This window comes from Papio anubis, chromosome 6 (genome assembly GCF_008728515.1).
Source record: "Papio anubis isolate 15944 chromosome 6, Panubis1.0, whole genome shotgun sequence".
NCBI lineage: Eukaryota > Metazoa > Chordata > Mammalia > Primates > Cercopithecidae > Papio > Papio anubis.
Genome location: NC_044981.1, coordinates 144,928,892 through 144,946,558, shown reverse-complemented (window position 1 = coordinate 144,946,558; position 17,667 = coordinate 144,928,892). Strand labels below are relative to the sequence as shown.

The 17,667-nt window shown below is 39.2% G+C and overlaps 1 protein-coding gene across 2 annotated transcripts in view; it reads left to right on the top strand.

Moving 5' to 3' along the window:
* The window catches only part of SLC35F1 (solute carrier family 35 member F1), a 398,228-nt gene that overhangs the window by 351,507 nt on the left and 29,054 nt on the right, over positions 1-17,667 (top strand). For both annotated transcript variants that reach the window (XM_003898255.5, XM_017958371.3), the window contains exons 5-7: positions 7,768-7,924; positions 9,807-9,859; positions 17,331-17,485. In XM_003898255.5, coding sequence (XP_003898304.1) covers positions 7,768-7,924; positions 9,807-9,859; positions 17,331-17,485 — 365 coding nt within the window. The remainder of the gene's footprint in view (positions 1-7,767; positions 7,925-9,806; positions 9,860-17,330; positions 17,486-17,667) is intronic.

Here is a 17,667-nt window from a genome sequence, read left to right as displayed (position 1 = left end):
ATCCATTCAGAAACATACAGACAGTGTTTAAAACTGAGAGTCATGACCTACCAAGAAGATGTTTTGGAGGTCAATCCATTCCTGAACCAGCTACCTGGCCCAAGCCCTGGTCCTTTGTAGAGTTGGTGGTAATGAGTTAATTCACTCCTGAGTCACAGGGCCTTCCACACATTTCCCCAACCCCAAACCTTTCTCTGTCAAGCCAGAGAAAGACTGAGCTTTCAAACTACTGGGTGAAGGTTGGTTTATAGGCCCACAAGTAAATAAAGTTTGAGGACTAGTTAGGAGTGCTCCATAATTTTAGTGGGGAGGGTTAAGTTCTGTCTCCTCACACACGGTTTTTAATTTGTTTTACAAGGAGGGGTTATTGGTATCAATTAGAGTTTATAAACCTACAAGGTAAAGCTGCATGATTCACTCATCAAATTGCTGTGAATCTGCTGGGGGAGCCTTGAGCCAGGGTGGTTTCCAGAAGACCCTTTTTAAAGCATTGGAGTTCTTTAAAATGTACCAAAATTTTTGCTACAGAAGGGTTTTTGGAACAGAAAAAAAAAATGACCTTCTTTGTTAACATTAGAAATGGGATAGAAAGTATCCACTTTTCTATAGTTCTTGGAATTGCCCTTTCTTCTAGGAAATTAGATGATAAAGAGTCAAAAGTGGACCATTTCTTTTTATGAGACAAGGTCACATGAAGTCTCTGAAACGATGTGATGTATCTTGCACCACAGAACTTTATAACTGAAAAGGACCTTGTTCAGCTCCTTTATGATTGACATATGTGAACACCAAGATGCATCCAAACCAAGTGAGTTGCCCAAAGTCACAGAGCTGACAAAGCAGACACTGGAACACAAGGCCCCTGGCCTCCAGGGCAGACCTCCTTCTCTGTCCCATGTTGCTGGGAGCTGAAGATACAACATAGAACAAAAGAGAGACAACCTCAGCCTCACACATCCATACCACCTATACAACACCATCGGTCCCCACTTCAATAGAAATCTGAAAACCTCAGTGTTTCCCAGATTCTCTTCTATGAAACACTGGTTCCGTAACAGATCAATAGATGTCATATGAAAGGGCCAATATTATGCTATATGCATGTAGTAATGTTGATATGAATAATCTTTTCAGACCAGATAATATTTTTGTCTTATACAATGTGGCCAGTTGTTCTAAAGTCATATATGTATATATAATTACATATATATACATATATATGCATACATACATATATATATATATATATTTTTTTTTTTTTTTGAGACAGAGTCCTGCTCTGTCGCCCAGACTGGAGTGCAGTGGCATAATTTCAGCTCACTGCAACCTCCACCTCCCAGGTTCAAGTGATTCCCCTGCCTCGGCCTCCCAAGTAGCTGGGATTACAGGCACCTGCCACCATGCCCAGCTAATTTTTGTATTTTTAGTGGAGATGGGGTTTCACCACGTTGGCCAGGCTGGTCTTGAACTCTTGACCTCAAGTGCTCCACTGGCCTCGGCCTCCCAAAGTGCCAAGGTTACAGGCATAAGCCACCACAGCCAGCCTAAAGTCATAATGTAATTATACTTTCTCAGCTTTCCACACACTGTGTAAACACAGGCTAAGCAGAAACAAGTACCCTTAGTTATAAAAACTCTACCTTCATGAAACCCAGCCATTCATCTTGGCCATCATCTTGCATTCGATAGTCAACTATAAAGATGAACATTTAAGCCTAAAATGTTAAGCTAATTTGAATTGATTTCACTAGATTGTATTCATTAATCCTGTAAAAAATGTTGTTTTGATTTTAAATGAAGTGCTAGAAAAGAAGCAAAACTACTTAAGAAAAAGAAAGTAAGTCCATTTGAGAGTCTTTCCAAAGTGTCATTTTTAAAAAACAATGTAGATGTGGCTAAAACATACTGGAGTGGAATTTGGTTTCTGCATGTGAATCTGTTTAAGGCCCACAGCATCATTGCTTTTGTGATATACAAAGCATCAGTGTTAGAATTAATCTTTATCAGTGTGGAGCACTTTCCGTGGTATTGAAATGGTGCCCAAGTACATAGAGTGATGTTTTAAGACCAGCCCAGATATAGGATCCAAGGACTCATTTTATAAAATTATGATTGGACATGCTCTGCCTCTATAAAAATATTAAAGTAGGCAGAAATTTAAGCTATCACAGAGAACATATTTTTTTAAAGAAAAAAAAACCCCACTGGTTTTGAAGTCAGTAGAATCCTAAAATTGTTATATATCATTATCAAAAATATTCCTTTTTTTCACCTCTATGGCAGAGTTGGTTCAATTGCATTAATCAGCCAGGATCACAAAACTTTTCTAAAATACTGCAGGTAATCACCAGAACATAAGTCAGGCATCCAACTCCATATAAAATGTCATCACCAGGCCAAGCACATTCAGAAATCCTAGCGACTCAAGAGGCCAAGGCAGGAGGGTCACTTGAGGCCAGGAGTTCGAGATCAGCCTGAGCAACATAGTGAGACCTCATGTCTACAGAAAAAATTAGCCAGCATGGTGGTGTGCACCTATAGTCCTGCCACTTGGGAGGCTGAGGCGGGAGGATCGCTGGAGCCCAGGAGTTTAAGGTTATAGTGGGCTATGATTGCACCACTGCATTCTAGCCTGGACAACAGACCAAGACTCTATCTCAAAAAAAATCAGAATAATAATAATAATAAAATTATCATCACTGTATCAACAGTTTTGCACAGGAAAAGATACTGTCTAACTTCTTCCTTTTTATAAGGCTTAATCTATGTTTCATCTTCATTGGAATTTTGACAATTCTGTCTCCAAGCACGTTGATGTTGGCCTTTCAAAGTTTCTTTGACTTCCTTATAATTAAAGCAATTGCTTTAATTCTACTTTGTCAGCATGTTTCTTCATTAGCTATCCAGGAATTACTTGTTTTGATTTAAGTCTGGCTGAAGGAAACTTCTTAGATGGCATTAAGTACTTCATGTACAAAATATGTTTCGGGACACAGAATGATGTGCCAGGAATAGGGCTTTTGTTGAAACTTGACCAGCAAGTTTTCCCACTCTAGACAGAAGTGGAAAGAAAGCACCCTAGTCCCCAGCCCGGAAGACTCTGCCTTAGAGACTATAGAGTGGTGTATGTGGTGGGAAGGATGCAAACAGCACTTATGTTCTCATTCTATGTGTGTCACATGTACAACTGATCACCCACTATAGGACGCCCTTTGAGCTCACCTGAAGGAAATGTCTTTTCCAAGCTTACTGGTAAAAAATCAGTGGTCTTAATACGTGTATTCTCTTTGTCACCTTGGCTCCATGTCAGCAGTATAGGCCTCCTCTGAAAGATCATCTCTGCATTTACTGATGTGTGGGGCAATTAACAGGCAATGGAAGTGGCTTCTGAGAATATTATAAATATTATAGATGTGTTAGAGTGTGTAAAAATGACTTAGTAAAGTTGAAAAGATTCAGCACTAGGAGTTCTCTACTTGCCTGGGAAAACTTAATGGATATAAAAGGCAAGGTTAGAAGGTAATAAGATTAAGATAAAACCTAATCCAAATAACTCCTTGTTATGAAATATCCTTCTTGCCCTTCAAAATATCCTCTTTCTAACACAATACATTTGTTGCATCTTTTAGTTCATTTATCAAAGATATTAGATGCCAACAATAATTTTTTATTACACTTAACTTTATATTTATTTCAAGGAAAAGAAAATATTTTCAAGGAGCCAGGTAATCAAACAAAATCAAGTAAAAATGACATTTTTTACTGAGTGCCCACAGGTACCAGGTACTTTAATACAGATTATTTCATTTAATCCTCCTAACTATGCAAAGAATTTTTATTGTCATTCTTGCAGCTGAAGAAATCAAGCCTCAGAGAAGATAAGCAATATGTTTAAGGACACACCATCTCCAAATTACGTGGCCCAGATGTGAAATTTAGCCATTATTCTTTCTGCTATAACACTTAGTCCTTCTTTTTCCATAATTGTGACTTCTATAACAAATGTAAAGATGTTTTATCATAGTAAATTAATGTAAGTGACTGCCCTAGATTGCCCAGAATGGAGAAGTTCCCCAGATGTGGAACTTTTTAGTGCTAAAACCAACAGAGTCCCAGGAAAACGAGATAGTTGGTTCTCCCTATTTGAGAGGCAGATGTATTCAATGGGATGGATACATTTTCCGAAACTGCACTAACAGTCTTTCAACACTCTAGAATAGTATAACTCACCATTTATTTCTTGTCCTAGTGGTAAGTCATGATTTCAAATAGCCTTCCTTTTTCCTCCCACCACCACGCATACACAAACATGTCTCCAAACATGATGTTTCTAGTACTTAAACAAAAATCTAATAAGGAAAGCCAGTTTTTGCAAAACAATTATAACTAGGTTGATTAGAATCAAGGAGCAATCCAAAATGAGAAATGCCCAACCCAAAGAGACAGGTGGTTCAGGAAATAATGTATTCACTTTTTTAAACTACCATTTAGTGAACATTTACTAAGTGTCAGATACAATGCTAAGCATTTTACATGTCATATTTTATTTTATTCTCACAGTAACCTAATTTTAAAATAAGGAAATTGAAGTTCAGAAAGACTCTGTAGTTTGCCCAGTATTACACAGCTAGTAAGTGATAGAGATGTGATCAGACCCAACTCTACCAATAAATTGAAAACTGTTCTCACTGAAAACATTTATCATAGGATGTATTAAGACATGTTCAGTCAACTCAATTCATTTAGCTTTTTATTGAGCATGTATAATGCTCCAGGGTCCATGCTAGAGACCACACAGAATATACAGCTGAGTGAGCCATAGTCCCTGCCCTTCAACCATGATTTGTAAGAGAACAGTTGGCTGCGGGAAGATGAGATACACAAGTTAACAAGTAACAGACAAGGAGTGGAATATGGTGGGTGCCATAGACAGATACCATTGCTGTGAAATTTAGAGGAGGGAGAGAACTATCGGTTTGGGCAGACATTTCATAATTTTAAATGTGTCCATTTACCCAAAATTTATAAATCATTATCACCTATTGTGGTTTTATACACACATAAATGACAGATGTTCTAGCATAACTTTGCCCATGAACATTGTGCAAAAATTGCTATCACCATGTCAGGTATCTACTGCATTAACAGTACATAAACTATATTAATATTTTATATATTATTAATGTAATATGTTATAATTTCCAGTTAACTAGATACAAATTTTAGACACAAAATATTAGTCTTAGTACCTATACTTTTTATTATATCAAGCACTTCATTATATAATTGGATAAAATTATGTTCTGGTTAATTATGTTTAACTAAATTTTAATGTATGTTATATGTATATGTACTACTTTCAAATGACTTAAAAACTGACAAATATAATTATCAGCAAATTATAATAAATAATATTTAATCTTTTTGTTAGTGATAACTTAGAAAATACTTGTGAACTTGTGGTTACACAAAATTGTGTTGTGATGATCAATAATTATTACTGAATTGGTGAAAACTCAAAGTACCGATGAGTATATTTCTTACAGTCAAAGGCTAGTTAACAGAAGAGGCCATAACCGTGTGGCGTTTGAAAAATATTGGTGAGACTATTCACTGAAATAGTGTGTCCTCTTTTTAGGACTTTTAAAAGGTAGATTGATGCTTCCCTAATTTCTATTAAAATATGTCATTATGATTTAGCTTTCTTCAATTCATTCTATAAAATTAATTTTATTAACCAAGAATTATATTATGCAGCACTTCCACACTTCACTAGTACAACAGTAATTGATATTCATAATAATGACCCCATGTCATCACAAGGCTCTAAAATGTCTTCTGAGTGAAAAGACACTGGATCATGTTCATTATAACTTTACAATTTTAGTTATAGATACGTTCTATTTATGGGTCATTCTTCAGATGAACTACTTAAAATTAAAAGTTTGTCATTATTTTATAGTTGACACATAAAAAAGATTAATCAGGTTGCCAAAGATTTTACATTCTGTCACAGCAACCTTAATTTTCCTAAAAGATCTGCCCAGGGACCTCTCACCAAGTCTGGTTTCTCATTAGGGCCTCCTCAAGTTCTCGGCTCATCTCCTGGGCAGTGATGCCTAACTCCCCATGAACCCAAAGAGAACTTCCAGCTCTCACAAAATCCCATTCTCAGCTCCATTCCCATGAGGATGACTCCAGCACAATGCTACCTTCGGAGTCTTTTCCCTTGTCTCTCCAATCCTTGACAGGAAAAGGAAGTTCCCTTAGAAAACGTGGCACCATTTAGAGATAGAATCTTCCAAGGCGACCACGTGCCAAAGTCTTTCCGCAAGCCCTGCCCAGATTTTCTGATGTGAAGCCACTACCTAAAGAACACTCAGTGCTCCCCGCTGAACAGTGAGAATCCAGGCTCATCAGGAAATCCAGGGCTAAGCTATCGTGAGTCCTTTCCTTAGAATCACGCTGGAGTAAGCACCCTTTCCAACCTCAGCTTCCACTGCCCCAGAGCTGCAGGTAAGCTGAGCTCCTGAACTGCTGACTTATGCAGGACAGAGCCAGAGACCACTTGGGTACAGAGCCCACCAGGGAGGTCATTCTAGCTGCTTATTTCTACTCTCCTCCTTCCCTGGCTCCATACTTCCTAGAGTGGGAAGTTTGCCCAACTCTAGGAAATACCTGGGTAAAGCATTTATTTTGTTTTAAATCAACCAAAATTGAGTTTATTTTTATTTATTTATTTCTTTGAGACAGAATTTCACTCTTTCCCCCAGGCTGGAGTGAAGTGGCACAATCTTGGCTCACTGCAACCTCCACCTCCCTTGTTCTAAGGGATTCTTCTGCCTCAGCCTCCCAAGTAGCTGGGATTACAGGCACCCACCACCACATCTGGCTAATTTTTGTAGTTTTAGTAGAGACAAGGTTTTGCCATGTTGGTCAGGCTGGTCTCAAACTCCTGACCTCAGGTGATCCACCTGCCTCGGCCTCCCAAAATGCTAGGATTACAGGCGTGTGCCACCACGCCCAGCCCAAAATTGAGTTTAACACAAAAAGAATTTGTAATGAAAAAATGTTAATGTGATAGTGAATTTCATATATTTACACTCTTATGTTACTTACCTCAGGGGAGTTGAAAATTTCAACCCATAAATCCTTTCACTCTCATTTTCTAACAGTTACACATTTTGCCCATGGTCAAAATGGAGTCTTGACAGCTTCTGTTATAGCTTCCCTCCCTGAATAGCAGAGGGTGGAAATTTATGCTGCTTCTGTTTGTTCTACACCATGTTCACTAAACTGCTGGAAAATGTCCTGAAACCAACATAACTTGTGCATGTACTAGCATATATTCATAGACATTAGCTGGGTGTGGTGGTCGGTGCCTGTAATCTCAGCTACTCGGGAGGCTGAGGCAGGAGAATCCCTTAGAACCTGGGAGGTAGAGGTTGCACTGAGCCGAGATTGTGCCACTTCATGTTTGTATAAATCTGATAAGTGAAAATCTGATACCTGGACAGAAGATAGTGGGCTTTGTAGACAGGGTGTGATCTGGAAGAGACTGATCTCTTTCTTAGTTAGAGAAGACTTCTAATTGTGTCAACATAGGCAACCTTTTTATATCAGAACATGTCTAGAGCACAGATAAACAAACTTCTATAAAAATGTCAAAATAGAATAGGCAAGGGAAGCTCAATTTGCTGATGCCAGATTCTTGTTAAGAAAGTTTTAATGATGCTCCCTCTGTTTGTTTGTTTGGTTGGTTCCTAGGGGAAAATAAGCTGGTAGGGGACCTTCTGGTCTTAGGAGGAGCCACACTCTATGGTATCTCTAACGTCTGGGAAGAATACATCATCCGAACCCTGAGCCGAGTGGAATTCCTGGGAATGATTGGTCTCTTTGGAGCATTTTTCAGTGGAATTCAATTGTGAGTAAAAATAACAAGAAATATAGATAGTAGAGGGACTGTCAAGACTTATTCTTACAATTTTTGTTCTTGGGATGTAAAAATCAATGCTGGAATCCAGACGCCAGCTTCCTGTACAAAGGACTGATGAAATCTGCCAACTCAATATCTTTATTAGTAAATTTCCTCCAAATTAAACAATTTTAATATAAATTTTTATAAAACACCTAATGTTTTATAAAACATTGAAGATAGTTTGCTAGAAAGCATTAGAAGCGTTAGGATTGATTCTCTGAAACCAATGAGTGGGTTATTACTTAGAGAAGTACAAAAACTAAGCATAAATGCCCCAATTCAATGCATTTGCAGAAAGGAACATTCTGTCTACTAGTGACAACCACCAGTAGAAAACCTATAGTTTAAAATTATCCTTTTATAAATGTGTGATTTTACTGCCCATGGATTTGCAAGGGTGGACCATATTTCAAATTTATCTCTTAGAATTTAGCATTTCTGTTTTCCTTAAAAAGGTGAAGATATAATACAGACATTCACTAAGCACCACAAAGTCAAAAGCACCAGTTTTGCAGTAATTCTATGACTGAAACAGGTAAGTCATCACTGACTATTGCCTCAGAATTTTTTATGAGAATAAGTTTCAATCAAAGAATTTTCCACTGGTAAAGACCAATATTTTAGCTTCATGAAAGATATAAAGAATGATAGTATACCCTCCAGTCAAATTTTACTGAATCCCTTTCTACAAACAGGTAATTCTGATTTTACCAGTCTCTTTCTACAAAGCAAGCACTTTCTAATTGCATGGCTTCAGTGTCTGAAATTATTTATGGAAGATAGTTTGGCATCACCTTAAACAGGTTTGACAAATAGACTGTTTCAACAATCCTCCAAATTTTGTTGTCTTGAGATACTCGTGAAAAACTTCACAGCAAACAAGGCACAGTCTGAGAAGGATTTATTTGGGGTTCATTTTTGAAAGTGATGGCATTTTAAAGCCCCTAAATTTGGTGTGTCAGCTTTGTGAGAGGAAAAGGAATTACCTAGTTCAACTATTCATAGCCAACATTTTGTAGATAGATGACTTCTTTTATGGGTTATTATTCTTGAGTCCAAAAAATATGTTCAGAGATCTAGTGCTCATTTACTTCAGTTATAGTCTCTTAGAGTTGAGTGTTCCCTTTGGGGGACACTGCCGCCAAAATAATGGAAGTGGCATTAGGGTGTCCTTGGCAAGTGGGATATATTGAGGGCTCACTGGAATCAAAGTAATGCTGGTGGAGTGATGCCAATGCCACCTCCCCATTCTCTTCTAGATCAGTGGTTCTCAAAATATGGTCCTCTGACCAGCAGCACTGGTATCACATGAGAATTTGCCAGAAATGCACATCCATGGATCTCACCGAATCTCTGAATCAATTGCTAGGGTTGGGACCAGGAAACTGTATTTTAACACACTCTCCAGATGGCTGTCATGTACATTTAACTTTGAGAATCATTGCCCTAGAAAATGCTCAATCAGAAATTGATTAAACCTGCAAGCACAGACATTTTCTGAACCTCACGGTTTGCTTTTCAAAAAGCATCTGTCAAGCAGAAACAAAGGCTGCAGGCAGACTGTTTGGATGAGAAGGGCAGGAAGGGTTGAGCTCCCCAGGGCCCTGTGGCACACCCTCACACACAGACCAGGTTCTTCAGGGAAAAACCGCAGGCTGCCTAATTAGACTTGCTTCTACGTGACCCAAAATTCTTTCTGAAATTCATCTGGTTGCTTCATTATTTGTATAAATCTGATAAGTGAAAAAAAAAAAAAAAAAGAAAGAAAGAACGAAAGTAGAGCGCGTTCTAATCTTGCTCATCGGGTTCATTTTCTTTGAATTTGCAGAGCTATAATGGAGCATAAGGAGCTGTTAAAGGTGCCCTGGGATTGGCAAATAGGTAAGGAGTTGGCTCACCTAAGATGCTCTTTTTATAACCTGAGAAATGTGTTTGAAGAATGATGTGGGTCGAGTGGAGCACAAACAAGGAAGGGATTTAGAATGGTAGGGGACAAGGGAAAATGAAATCCCTTCATCATTTCAGGAAATCCTGTACATTCTGAGAGACTAAATTGTATGATACATAGTGTTTCCTAATTGAGCTTCTGCCCGTTATCATCGCCAAGATGCCATTAGGGGAGACACAGAAGTGTGTTATTAGGTTAAAGACCAACAGAAAAAAAAAAAAAAAAAAAAAACTGGCCTGAGGCAGTGGTAGCACATAAATGACAGCAATTTGCCTTAGCCAAGAAACACTAAACTGATGTGACCGTTAAAAAGTGCTACTTTAGTAAAGGGAAAAAAACTGAATTTAACAAAAAACCATGAAAGGAAACAATGTAATGGGCATTCTGAGCCCATAAAACCTTTCAGAAGGGAGCAGTTTGCACAAAAGAAATGGTTAATTGATCTCCAAATGGACTTAGAAAATACCAGACATGCTTTGAGCTAGTTAAGTCATCCAGGACTTCTCAGGTTCCACCTGTTTCTAAAACCACTTTCCTCAAAGAAATTTAGGACAAGGATTTAAGATACTAGGAGATGCTCTAATGATCAATCTCAGCAAGCCCTAAAAAAGGGACTGACATTTAATACCCTCAGAACGTGTCTCCACAGTGAGCACAGAACGTAACGTGGCTTATGGAATTGCATGGAAAATGTGTGCAGAGTGAATGCAAGTGGCAAGGGAGGGCGCTACAGACTCTTCCCCACACTGAAGCTGGCTGTTTGAGCCATCTCTCCCTTCTATGACTTTTGATACAGCTTTAGCCAAATTCTGTGTCCATAAGGAAACACAATAAAAACATAAACTCCCTTGCGTCACTTTACCTACCTGTCTCCATCCCCTAAGCACATGAGGCCAACTAACTGCAGACATCATTCCCTCTGAAGGCACACTGTGAGCCACAGAATGGTGCCTGACTCTCCCTAGGGGTTCTCTCTAGTGACTTCGAGGGCTGACCAGCCCTGTGTCTCAGAGTCCTGCCGTTTAATTTCTCTCCAGTTGTGCTACAGAATGATATAATTAAAGGAAAATCAACAGGGCAAGGGGAGAGAGAAGAGGAGGGCAACAGGGAAAGGAAACCAGATGCAGGTTACAGAAAGCATTTGTCTTTGTGACCCACAACACCAGAAAACAAAATGTTACCTGTTGGTGGCACTTCACATGCAGTGGTCCATGAGTATAAATTAATTTTATATTGATGATAATAGTAATGATCAAAAAGAATTTGTCCTCAAACTATGTGGATGCCATGTGCATATCCACTGAGGTTCTGTTATAATTCAGTGTTAGTTAAATGAGTCAACAAAAGATAGTTTTATTCTGAGCTCTCATATTGCCATTAAAACGTCAGTCCCCTATAGTTGAAGATGATGAAGGACAGTGTAAAAGGAACACATTACAGAGCCATCCATTTAATTTCTGATTGGAAATGAGGCCAAAATGGCCTCCATAGCACAGTAGGGTGACTATAGTTAACAATAATTTGTTGTGTATTTCAAAATAGCTAGAAGAGATTTAGAATGTTCCCAACACACACAAAAAAATTAATCAATGGTTGAAGTGATGGATATCCCAATTGCCCTGACTTGATCATTACACAATGCATGCATGTATCAAAATATCACATGTACCTCAGAAATATGTACAATTATTATGTATCAACAAAAAATAGCCTCGAAGGGAAATCAAATACTCATCTTCCTCTTTCTGAAGCATTTGTAGGGTTGCATTTGGGATGTGTTTACACCAGGGCCTCCTTGGCCCTCATTATCTCGCCCTGACCTACTGCAAGGTTCTGTTGTTAGCTCAATTCTAGACACATGGCATGCAGGGGATAAATGTTTACTAAGTGAGCAAATGAATGAATGACAAGCAACAAAGATGGTCCTATTCTTTCCTCTCTCATCTCACAAAATACAGACAAAAGGGAAGCAGTGGAGACAATGGCAGGAGACTTTAAGCTTAACATTGCACTTTCTTTCTGTGGAACTGGGAGATGGCATAGCAACCACTGCAATTCATGGGCCAGAGAGGCAGGGAGACATCAAGGGAAGGTCAGCACCCTCTCAAACCCACCCCACACTCCTTGAGAAATCACCTGAGAGGCCAAGCTCTGATGACTATGTCCTGGTGGAAAGCTCACATTCTTCTGTTTAGGAGAACAGAATCCAAGAGATCTTCATTTCTCAGCGTCTGTCAATGATTTTCTCTGCCTCCCCACTCTCCACATTAGTAATCTAACCTTGTGTAATCTCTTAGATAACTCATGTGGTTGCCATTTTATCAAAGTGGAAAGATGGTGGTTGTTTTTGTTTCCTTGGGATAATAAATATGTTTTCTATTTTTTTCCTTTGGGATACATGTTTTCTATTTTCTTAGCTTAAAGCACTTTTAAAAACAGATTTTGTTATTTTCCGAAAACACTGGTCAATTGCAAAATACAGAGCAATTAAAAGCAAGAGGATAATAGTTACTGTTGTTTGTTTTTATTCCATTGTTTTACTCTACTGAACAGAAAGACTGGTTGTGATGATCTAATCAGTAAATTCAAGTCAAACGTATGACCTCATACAGTAGAATACCCTCCTGGGGAGCGGGAATGTTAGAGTCACATTCATAAGTCTAATAAACAACTTAAACATTCCCTTTATCCCATGGGTCATACTGTCATACTGTGGGTCATACTGTGCTAAAGGATGTGTGAACAAGTGTAATCGATGTGAAAGCCAAATGTCAGAGGAAAGAAAAAGTGTGTTGCAGGTCAGTGAGCACAGGCTTGTGGTAAGCAGGAACCTTCTTCACTTTTGATGTTGTGGTTGATGCTTGTCTTGGTTTTGGTTTTAGTGTTTTTCCTGGAGGCCAAAACAAAAGATTTGGCCTCTCCCTGAATATGGAATTATGGGATTACAGAGCAGGAAAAGACCTAGAGGATAATTAAGAATACACCTTTCCTGGCCAGGCGCAGTGGCTCACACCTGTAATCCCAGCACTTTGAGAGGCTGAGGCAGGTGGATCACTTAAAGCCAGGGGTTCAAGACCAGCCTGGCCAACATGGTGAAACCCTGTCTCTGCTAAAAATACAAAAATTAGCTGGTGTGGTGGTGCATGCCTATAGTCCCAGCTACTCAGGAGGCTGAGGATCGCTTGAACCCAGGAGGTGGAGGTTGCAGTGAGTCGGGATCGCACAACTGCACTCCAGCCTGAACAACAGAGCAAGACTCTGTCTCAAAAAAAAAAAAAAAGTATACCTTTCTTTTTACCCATGTTGAACCTGAGGCCTGGGGAGTTGAGGTGATGCTCGTCAGAGCATCTTTTTTTTTCTTTTTCCCAAAGAAAAAGATGAGATCAAATATATGTAGCCTATACAGATACATACTATATATATAGTAACTCTCTCTCTCTAGAGAGATATATATAATATATTAACTGAGATATTGGTTAGAGTCAAATAGGATGTTCCTTCAAAACTTTATTTCTCTTTAGAATAATTAAACAATATAGATGAGTGTTACGTACTCAGAATTTAAAGTCAGGCTGCCTGTGTGACCTAAGGGCAAGTTACTTAACCTCTATAAGCTGGTCTTTTGCCTGTTTATTCACAGATCCATCTTTCACCCTTTCCTCTGCTCTGCTCATGCAAATCCACATCCCAGCCTCCCTTGTCGACTGGATTCCAGTCAGTTTTGGCCAATGGGAAGCAGTCGAGGGAGATTGGAGGTGGGAGAAAGAAAGAAACCGGTGTTTCTCTCTGTATCCCTCTGTTTGGGGTCAGATCTCCTCTAGATGTGGCTGAGTCTCCTCTGTGATTCTACCCCTGCTGGGCTTCCCTAACTTCTGACCCCGGGTAACGTGGCCTTCCTCTTGTATTTCCCTAGCTCTTGGGTTGTGAGTAACTCCCTGCTATTGCTAATCTTCAGGTTGTCTCACCATCCCTGTTTCCCCAGCACCCATTTGAACACCTTTGTAACTTGTACTCCATATAACATATCCTCTGTTTAACCCAGTATGGACTGTGTTTCTTGAATCTATAAGCCTATTTCCTAACCTATATAAAGAGGATAGCAATAGTTATCAGCATTATACTGTTGTGGAGATTAATTACTGTACATAAAGTACATGACACATAGTAAGTGCACAATCCATATTAGCTGATAATAGTATTTCCCATCTCTGTAGCTTAAATTACGTTAGTGCATAAGCACAAGAGTGACCAAATTCTATCGTTAGTGACAGAGAGAACATTCCAAGAGGAAATGTTTATACACATACTCTGTTATAAATGTACTTACTGCAGCCATTTTGTAGTTGTCAGTCAAAAAGCAATTCAGTTCATTTTGTATGATCATGCTGATCAATTGAAAACCCTACCTGGACAGAAAGGTGGACTTTCAGAAGCATTGTTAATGTCCATTAACTATCTAATGTCCATCTAAGAACAGTCAAGAAAGGGCAGCGATGCTGCATTCCAACTCTCAATTTAATCATGTGTTAACTAGGCTGGCTATGCTTTGCTTAGGAAACAGTATATTCACACGCAAAAACATTGGTTGACCTAGTTGTCAATTGTGATAGTGTATATATTCCACTCCTATCCCCCTACCTCTAATTTCTGCAGTATTTAAAAATAGGTTGAGAATATTTTAGCTGGAAGCATCCTAAGGTAGGATGGTTAGCAAAGTTCCATGTATTTATTTTCCTACTCTCTTTTGCCCACCAACTGGGCTTGTAAAATCTCACCACTTCTCTGAGTCCTCCAATTATATATCCAGCTCCCTACTGGACAGATCCTTTTGGATAATGCATAAGCGTCTAAAACAACACACTCAAAATGGAGCATTTTATTTCTCCTGAAAACTGGTCCTCTTTTAGCACCCTCCATCTCAGTACATGGCGTCACAGTTCACCCAGTTTCTAAATTAGCCAGAACCCCTGGGCATGCTTCATGCTATCCTTTCCCTCACCACCTACATCAGGCTATCACCAGGGCCTGTTGAATCTTCACAAACCCAGACACTTCCCTTCTCTACTGCCGTTTCAAGTAAAACCAAGCAAGCTACCAGCCTCTCTTGCCGGGACTATGACACCGCCATTCTGACTAGTCTTTGTAACTGGTCCCATGCTTTTCCCCTTCCAATCCCTTCTCCACAGAGTAGCCAAAATCATCTTTTGAAAATGTAGATCAGATTCTTTTAGTCACCTGCTGCGAACTCCTCAATGGCTTCCTTGTACAACTAGAATAAGATACACATTCCTTTCCAAGACCTGCAAAGCCCTGCATAATCCATTCCCTTCCCAATTTTCCAGCTTCCTCTGCCTGTTCTCTTCATTCTGCTCAGCCATTCTGGCCTTGGTCAGCATCTGGAACACTTGAGGCCCTGTCCCTTTCAGGAACTTTTCATGTGCAGGTTTCCTCTCATGGCAGTCTCCTTTTGGTCCTTCAGCACTTGAGGTAAATGCCACCTCCACAAAGCAGCCCTACCCCACCACCCTGTCTAAAGCAAGCTCCTGCCATTCTCTTTAAGAAACCCTTGTCTTTCTGCATAGCATTAATAGCAACTCTAAGCTTCCTGTCTATCCTGTTTTTCATTGTTCCTAGCCCATAGCAGAGTGCTCAGGGCATAGTTAGTACTCAGAGAATAATAGTCGAATTAATGAGTGAATCTACCAACAGAGCCCACAAGTCAAAGTCCACGCAAAATGATGGAAGGGTATTATTCTAGAACTTTCTAACCCAGTCATGGTATTTAAACTAGTGACACCTTCAAGAAACAAAACAAAACAAAAGAAACAAGGCTCTGTTGCCTAGACTGTGTTCTGATCAAGTTTTATTATTTTTAGTGGATTAATCTAAGGATGGATCTTGTCACAGATTTCTCTAAGGAGTACCAAATTAATTTTTATGTCTTTTCATGTATTAGTCATAAGTTATGTAACATTTATTGCATTTTTAGTAGCTTGGTTAAAAGGAAAATGAACTACAAGTAGCATGAAAACACATCCAGGAAAACTATCCATTTTTAGGGAATTCAAACTTCTGGAATTAAAAACCAAACTAATATTACTGCGATAGAATCTATGCATAGGACTTTTACCTTTCCTAAATAGGAAAGTGGCTGGTCCCCCTTCGTCCGAGGGCACTTCCACCACGCTAGAGGGGGCTGTTGTACTGAGTTTACTTACTTATGTTCAGAATAATTTTCTTGTAGATCTGATGTGGCTTTTCATATGCAATGATGATTTTGTGCCCTTAAGCACTTTTCATATGGGCAAACCCAATTTATCTTTGGATGAATCCCTGGTCTTCATAGTCAGAAAGACCAGATATTCGGTACCTACCACACTCCCCAAAATCCATAAGTCAGAGGAAGCAAATCTGCCCACAGCCCACACCAGACACATTTAATCAAGAATTCCTTTGGAAAGTTTGTTTTTATTATGTTGTAATGCCCAGGCAGACACTGAATTGTAGCACTTATGCTTATCCTATGCCTTATTCTTTCAAGGTAGAGAAAAGAGTATTATTATTATTTTTTTTTTACATTTGCATTGTATCAACATTTGGGGAAAGTACAGATTTAGCTGTAAACTCCTGCTTGGGACCCTGCAAAATAGAGTACCCATGTCTAGGCTTAATTACAGAGAAAGAGAGAGAAATTTTGAGGATGAGAGATTGGCCACATAATATTTTAAGGTCATGAAAGCCCACATGTGAGAGTTCACAGTAGGCCAGGATATGTGATGGAAGGGCAGGACTCTGTGTGTTGTGGGTAGGGCAGAACAGAATTCACGAATCTAGAAGAGACTGACAGATCATCCTGTGTTCCCAGCAATGAATTCATCCACCCAAAGCCACACAGTCAAGATTCCAATTCAGTATTCTAAGTCCAGGTCTCTTTGACATGCAAGCTCTTCAACTTTAAAGACTACGTAGTTGTTCATCATTGTGGGCAATACATGATAGCAAGCGGTTTTGTTGCTATTACTCAAATTAAAAACTAAGAGCTAAAAAAATGTTTAAAAATAGATGAATAGCAAAAGCTGATTACAGCACAATTGGGAGAATTCAAAAACCTTGATTCTGTGTTCTGACTATCGCCACTAAGAGGCACTCCTTCCCAGAAGAAGCAAAATGTCAGCAATGCAATAAGAAGCAGATTAGTTCATTTTTCACACTTAAATTTTTATTTTTATTTATTTTTTTTTATTTTTATTTTTATTTTTTGATCTTATTTTATTTTGTACTGTGTTATCCAATAATAAGCACCAGTGAATAGGGGTGTGCCCTCTTCCCCTTCTTTCCTGCTGTGGATGCTGAAGATGCCCTGGAGGAGGCCCTGACGCTGCCTTCTCTTTACTCTTCCCCCAGGACTGCTCTACGTTGGCTTTAGTGCCTGCATGTTTGGTCTCTACAGCTTTATGCCAGTCGTCATAAAGAAAACCAGCGCCACTTCAGTCAACCTCTCTCTGCTCACAGCAGACTTGTACAGCCTGTTCTGTGGATTGTTTCTCTTCCACTACAAGGTAAGTTGAGTGAGTGCTCCTTTGTGAAGATGATACTTTGTAGGAAACAATGAACATGGGTAGGAATGCCTGGATGTCAAATGCCCTGATTTTGTGTAGGGAATAAGAATGTAACCGGGTGTGCGAACCTCCATGATTTGGGTATTCACATTTCAATTATAAGACAGAGACATTTTGTCCTA